General features: G+C 52.3%; 1 protein-coding gene across 1 annotated transcript in view; it reads right to left on the bottom strand.

Moving 5' to 3' along the window:
* LOC311372780 (solute carrier family 4 member 11-like) overlaps positions 1-7,273 on the bottom strand; it is a gene marked incomplete at both ends in the record, with an annotated part of 9,624 nt that extends 2,351 nt beyond the window's left edge. The window contains 4 exons of the mRNA XM_084489723.1: positions 3,293-3,377; positions 5,584-5,793; positions 6,336-6,391; positions 7,252-7,273. Of these exons, the coding sequence (XP_084345849.1) occupies positions 3,293-3,377; positions 5,584-5,793; positions 6,336-6,391; positions 7,252-7,273 (373 nt within the window). The remainder of the gene's footprint in view (positions 1-3,292; positions 3,378-5,583; positions 5,794-6,335; positions 6,392-7,251) is intronic.
* Between the last annotated feature and the right edge of the window lie 253 nt (positions 7,274-7,526).

A 7,526-nucleotide genomic window follows, 5' to 3' on the forward strand; every position in this document is an offset into this window, starting at 1 on the left:
AGGCTAAACCAGGGTTCAACCAGGCTAAAGCAGGGTTCAACCAGGCTAAACCAGGCTGAACCAGGCTGAACCAGGCTAGGCCCTGGCTGAACCAGTACAAATGATAGTTTGGTTTAGGAGCATGAAATATCATGAAATAAAGAAGAACAAAAATGAACGTACATTAATGTATATTCTTGCTCATTGATTACAAAGCATATTTGTGCGATGGAAACTGAAACAGGAAGCAGGTGGAACCCGATCCAGCCCCAGACAAAGACCGCGCGCGGGGGGGAAGTGTGTATTATTCAACTGTGAAACGCCACAATAAGAGTCTCATTAAATCACCTGATTAGGCCAAATAAATCAACTAATGAATGAACTAATGAATGAAGTCATTATAGCCAGCCGAGCAGTCTGCGGTCTTCATTACCGCTCACAACAGTTGTTTGGCTTTTAAAAAACAACGCCGCTCGCGGCCTCTGTGATGTTTTAATGAGCCTCCCTTCCGAGCCGAATTAAGGTCACAATACGTGTAATTTGGATGAAGCGAACGCATCAAGACGATGGGATGTTTTCATCCGCACGCGGTAGCACGGGCGCCCTCGAAGGACTGTTGTTCTGCCGGCCCCGAACCGCAAACACAAACAGACCTTGGAGAAGTTAATGCATTCACCGACTTACAACAACAAGAGGTAAGCAGTTCACTGCCTCCCTGCTCTCCCCCCAGGCTGTGTGTGACCTGCTTTACACCTGCTCCAAACCTGGTCCGCACCTGGTTTAGGCCTGCTTTACAGCTGCTTTAAACATGGTCCGCACCTGGTTTAGGCCTGCTTTACAGCTGCTTTAAACCTGGTCCGCACCTGGTTTAGGCCTGCTTTACAGCTGCTTTAAACCTGGTCCACACCTGGTCCGCACCTGGTTTAGGCCTGCTTTACACCTGCTTTAAACCTGGTCTACACCTGGTTTAGGCCTGCTTTACACCTGCTCCAAACCTGGTCTACACCTGGTTTAGGCCTGCTTTACACCTGCTTCAAACCTGGTCTACACCTGGTTTAGGCCTGGATGGTTTAGTCCTACTTCAAACCTGGTCTACACCTGGTTTAGGCCTGGATGGTTTAGACCTGCTTCAAACCTGGTCTACACCTGGTTTAGGCCTGGATGGTTTAGTCCTACTTCAAACCTGGTCTACACCTGGTATAGGCCTTAATGGTTTAGACCTGTTTCAGACCGGGAGGTTCTTGACCTGATTTGGAACAGGATATTAAGACCTTGTTAAACCGGGAGACAACCTGGTGTACACCTGGTTCAAACCTGTTCTACACCTGTTTTAAACCAGGATGGTTTACACCTGGTTTTGACCTGGTTTAGACCTGGATGTGGTTTATACGTTACCAGCGACATCCCGGCTAATAGAATAACTGAAGGAAACCTCAGGGACACGTGATTGGCTGATATGAGGTGTCAGGTGATCCAGACTCTGACTGCTCTTTAGTGTGGAGGGCAGCGGGAGGCCAGCAAACTGTGATTTCAAGCAACGCACACACACTCAAAAACACACACAAACACACAGAGATGTATGCACACCCAACACATACACACATACACACTACACACATACACACACTAACACACACAGATAGATGTACACACATACATACACACAGTAGCAGATATTGAGTGAAAACCACAAGAATGTCAGACTGCCCCCCTGCTGTGAGGAGACAAAAACAATGATTGACTTTAACATGGACTAGCAGGGAGTCTGTCAGTGTGATGGTAGCCTACCGTCTGTACAGTGTGATGGAGGCCTACCGTCTGTACAGTGTGATGGTAGCCTACCGTCTGTACAGTCTGATGGTAGCCTACCGTCTGTAGTGTGATGGTAGCCTACCGTCTGTACAGTGTGATGGTAGCCTACTCTCTGTACAGTGTGATGGCCTACCGTCTGTGCAGTGTGATGGAGGCCTACCGTCTGTGCAGTGTGATGGTAGCCTACCGTCTGTGCAGTGTGATGGAGGCCTATCGTCTGTACAGTGTGATGGTAGCCTACCGTCTGTGCAGTGTGATGGAAGCCTACCGTCTGTACAGTGTGATGGAGGCCTACCGTCTGTACAGTGTGATGGTAGCCTACCGTCTGTACAGTGTGATGGCCTACCGTCTGTACAGTGTGATGGAGGCCTACCGTCTGTACAGTGTGATGGTAGCCTACCATCTGTCAGTGTGATGGAGGCCTACCGTCTGTACAGTGTGATGGTAGCCTACCGTCTGTGCAGTGTGATGGAGGCCTACCATCTGTGCAGTGTGATGGAGGCCTACCGTCTGTGCAGTGTGATGGAGGCCTACCGTCTGTACAGTGTGATGGAGGCCTACCGTCTGTGCAGTGTGATGGAGGCCTACCGTCTGTGCAGTGTGATGGAGGCCTACCGTCTGTAGTGTGGTGGTAGCCTACCGTCTGTGCAGTGTGATGGAGGTCTACCGTCTGTACAGTGTGATGGTAGCCTACCGTCTGTACAGTGTGATGGAGGCCTACCGTCTGTGCAGTGTGATGGTAGCCTACCGTCTGTACAGTGTGATGGAGGCCTACCATCTGTACAGTGTGATGGTAGCCTACCGTCTGTACAGTGTGATGGAGGCCTACCGTCTGTACAGTGTGATGGAGGCCTACCGTCTGTACAGTGTGATGGTAGCCTACCGTCTGTGCAGTGTGATGGAGGCCTACCGTCTGTCAGTGTGATGGAGGCCTACCGTCTGTAGTGTGGTGGTAGCCTACCGTCTGTACAGTGTGATGGTAGCCTACCGTCTGTGCAGTGTGATGGAGGCCTACCGTCTGTACAGTGTGATGGAGGCCTACTGTCTGTACAGTGTGATGGTAGCCTACCGTCTGTGCAGTGTGATGGAGGCCTACCGTCTGTGCAGTGTGATGGAGGCCTACCGTCTGTACAGTGTGATGGTAGCCTACCGTCTGTACAGTGTGATGGAGGCCTACCGTCTGTGCAGTGTGATGGAGGCCTACCGTCTGTGCAGTGTGATGGAGGCCTACCGTCTGTGCAGTGTGATGGAGGCCTACCGTCTGTGCAGTGTGATGGAGGCCTACCGTCTGTACAGTGTGATGGTAGCCTACCGTCTGTGCAGTGTGATGGAGGCCTACCGTCTGTGCAGTGTGATGGAGGCCTACCGTCTGTACAGTGTGATGGAGGCCTACCGTCTGTACAGTGTGATGGAGGCCTACCGTCTGTACAGTGTGATGGTAGCCTACCGTCTGTACAGTGTGATGGAGGCCTACCGTCTGTGCAGTGTGATGGAGGCCTACCGTCGGTGAAGTCTGAAGGGTAGAAGGGCAGCCTGCGGCACAGGTCCTCATAGATCCCTCGTCCGGCGCGGAAGAAGTCTTTACACTGCAGGACAGAAGAGGGTCAGACCGGCCATCACGCCCAGCACCATCACAGGTACTGGGACTACTGGGATCAATGGTCACACTTTACTGGGAAGAACGGTGGAAAGTGGGTTTCTCCCACAAGGCGTGATGGAGCCGCGCTCTCTGTTAGAACAGAACAGAGCCGAATGTGACGCTTCCCATTTAAGGGATGAGAGCGCGTTGGTTCAGGGATACCAAACAAACATTGCTCAGGCATGAAACAACCCCCCCGACCGCCGTGGTAAAAACCAGCTCAGCCTCTTTAACACAGACGGAACGTTCCCCCGTTAAATCCACCCTGCTTTAGGGGAGCGCGCGCCGACTGAAGGAGAGCGCTTTAACGTGATCCACACGGATGATGTAGCTCTATAACCCTGAGGACAGCTGCGTCGGGGTCAGGGTGGACGGCCCGTTAAGACGACCGTCCAGGCAGGGCGGACGCTCCGTCAGACGGAGTCAGACGCAGGGGGTGTGGCGGCGTCTGCAGCGCAGAGACCTGTCAACGGCTAGGAATGCTCCGACAACAGATGTTGACGTGTTTATTCCGTGTTGATGTGTTTATTCGTGTTGACGTGTTTATTTTAAGAACACACGCCGCTCCTTAACGGACCCCTGCTGAGGACTCGTGTGTCATAAAATGTGTTGTTACCATGAAATGTGTCCGGTGTGTAGTGTGTGAGTTGTTTTGTAGGTCAGTGTGTGTGTGTGTGTGTGTGTGTGTGTGTGTGATGGATTGGCGGTATGTTTGTTGTCTGTGTGTGTTCGACATACAAATCTGTATCATGTGTGTGTTGTCTGCACGTTTGTGTGTTTGTATTTTTATCGGAGTGTGTACATTTGAGTGTGTTTGTGAGTTTGTCTGTGTGTGTCTGTCTGTGTGTGTGTGTGTGTGTGTATGTATGTTTCCCTAGCCAGCTATTCTTCACTAAAGATGTGTGCATGTGAGTGTTTGCGTGCATGTGCGTGTGTGTGTGTGTGTGTGTGCTCGTGTGTGTGTGTGTGATGTTTATGGTTCGCTCAGAGCACACGTCAGTGTGTGGGCCTCTTGGAGACAACAACTGAAACATTTGGCGCTATGACAGGAAGTACAGACACATATAACTTCCTGTGGGCGGTCCCAAGGCACACACACACAGACAGGTAGGCAGACTCTCAAACACACAGACACACACACACACACACACACACACACAGACACACGCACACACACACACACACAGACACACACACACACACACACACACACAGACATGCTGACAGACAGACAGACAGACAGACAGACGGGTAGGCAGACTATCAAACACACAGACCACACGCTGACAGACAGACAGACAGACTAAACAGTAGAGCAGGAAGACAGAGAGACAGAGACAGACACACACACACACACACACACACAGACACACACAGACACACACAGACACACACACACAGACACACACAGACACAGACACACACACACACACACACACACACACAGACACACACACACACACACACACACACAGATATGCAGAGACCGACAGAAACAAAAAAACCCTCAACTGACAAACAGTGAGATAGACCGACAGAGACAGAGATGGGGCTGAGAAGCAGACACAGCAGGCAGACAGACAGACAGACAGACAGACAGACCAGTGGCGGTTCTAGGGGGGGGCCAGTGCCCCCGTAACTCTGAGTCCGGCCCCCCCTGTGGCCCCCCCAAACGAGCCAACCCCCCCCCCCCCCCCCTCGTCAACAATCGCGCCCGCAACAGCGCTCGTCCGCGATCCACCCTCAGCAGACAGACAGACAGACCGGCAGACAGACAGACAGACCAGCAGACAGACAGACAGACAGACAGACAGACAGACAGCAGACAGACAGACAGACAGACAGACAGACAGACAGACAGACAGCAGACAGACAGACCAGCAGACAGACAGACCAGCAGACAGACAGACAGACAGACAGACAGACAGACAGACAGACAGACAGACCAGCAGACAGACCAGCAGACAGACAGACAGACAGACAGACAGATAGACAGACAGTCGTACAGACAGTCGTACAGACAGACAGACAGACAGACAGACAGACAGACAGCAGACAGACAGACAGACAGACAGACAGAGGGACAGACAGACAGACAGACAGACAGACAGACAGACAGTGGTACAGACAGACAGACAGCCAGTGGTACAGACCATGAGGGGCTTGTTGCTGCGGGGGTCGGTCTCCTCCTCCCCCAGGGCGGTGGGCTGCTGGTTGGAGGCGGTGAGCTGGTGCCTCTGGAACACCAGCGCCTCCTTGAACTCCTCCTGGGTCTTGGTGTCCAGCAGCTTCTGCCTGAAGGAGATGTCAGAGAAGAGCGTGGCGAAGGTCCGGCCCAGCTCCATGGACGTCTTGGTGCTTTTCTGGGGGACAAAGGTTCACGCTTCAGCGGGGACGGGCTCCGGTTACATCACAGTGCAATGACGCAGACACAGACACAATACTAATATTAATGTTCATATTCATATTCATATAAATACAAATTCAATTCAATTCAATCAAATGAAATTAAATGCACTTATTCAATTCAATTAAATGTAATGAAATTAAATTAAATTTGCTCCTACAGTTGAATGGTGGAACAAAGAAAAACAAAACAACAATTGGTGGAACAAAGTTCCACCAATGCTGGTGGAACCTTCCAGTCCGACCTTATTTTATTCACGTTGCACCGTATAAAAATAAAAATAAAAACCCGGTTTGAGCCAAGGTGATGTACAGACGTATACAGTAACTGTGTGTTGCATGTGTGTGTGTGTGTACGTGTGTCAACACACATACGTACACACACCTACAATATAACACACTACACACAGACTGAAAGCAGTGGACTGCAGTGAATCGTCGAAGGCCAGGGGACAGAGCAGAGGAACAGACCGTGGGTTCTGGTTCTGAAGACGCCCACAGTCTGTGTGTTCTGATGCTGGCTGGGAGGCAGCAGTGTGAGCAGGAGGAGGGCTTCTGAGGCGAGGACGTGGGATGAAAGAGTCCCAGCCTCACCTGAGGATCCCTGCTCACTGCTACACACTCCCCCCCCCCCCAGTGTCATTAGCGTCTTGTGCTTTATTGCAACGCAAGGTTAGCAACGAGCAGGCGGGAGGACGAAGGGAGAGGGGAAGGTTCAAGCCGCCATCGTGGTACTTCTTGAGCAAACCCCGTACGTATAATGACCAAACATCCAGCGCTTGTTGATTATAATGGAGAAAAGGTATCAAGACGGTGGCGTGGAATGGACTTGACATCACACAAAGCCCTCCTGTGAGCAACGGTAGCATCAGCAGCTAATCCAAAACTGTCCCTCCATCCCCCCTGGGGCCGGACTAACGAACCAATCCAGTCTGATCCATTCCTGGAGTGAGCCAAAGTAGCTCCAGTTAGCTCTAGTTAGCTCCACGCAGCTCCAGTTAGCTCCACTTAGCCCCAGTTAGCACCAGTTAGCCCCAGTTAGTCCCAGTTAGCTCCAGTTAGCCACAGTTAGCTCCAGTTAGCCCCAGTTAGCACCAGTTAGCTCCAGTTAGCCCCAGTTAGCTCCAGTTAGCTCCAGTTAGCTCCAGTTAGCCCCAGTTAGCCCCAGTTAGCTCCAGTTAGCTCCAGGTTGTCCATGTTCTGCATCGACCACATAAGAGCAGCGAGCACACGACATGGTGGCGATGGGGTCAAAGGTCCTGGTGTACTCCTCCTAACACCTCCTCCCCTGCCCTCCTCCCACCTCCTCCCCTGCCCTCCTCCCACCTCCTCCCCTGCCCTCCTCCCACCTCCTCCCCCCTGTACTCCTCCCATCTCCTCCCCCCTGTACCCCTCCTACCTCCTCCTCTCCATACCTCCCCCGCCCTCCTCCCCCATTGCTCCTACCCTCCACCAGGCTGGATCAGACCCTGGTCAGACCCTGGTCAGACCCTGGTCAGGCCCTGTTCAGACCCTGGTCAGACCGTGGATCAGACCCTGGTCAGACCGTGGATCAGACCCTGGTCAGACCCTGGTCAGACCCTGGTCAGACCCTGGTCAGGCCCTGTTCAGACCCTGGTCAGACCGTGGATCAGACCCTGGTCATACCGTGGATCAGGCCCTGGTCAGACCCTGGTCAGACCCTGGTTCT

Source organism: Micromesistius poutassou (genome assembly GCF_964030765.1).
Source record: "Micromesistius poutassou genome assembly, contig: SCAFFOLD_1457, whole genome shotgun sequence".
NCBI lineage: Eukaryota > Metazoa > Chordata > Actinopteri > Gadiformes > Gadidae > Micromesistius > Micromesistius poutassou.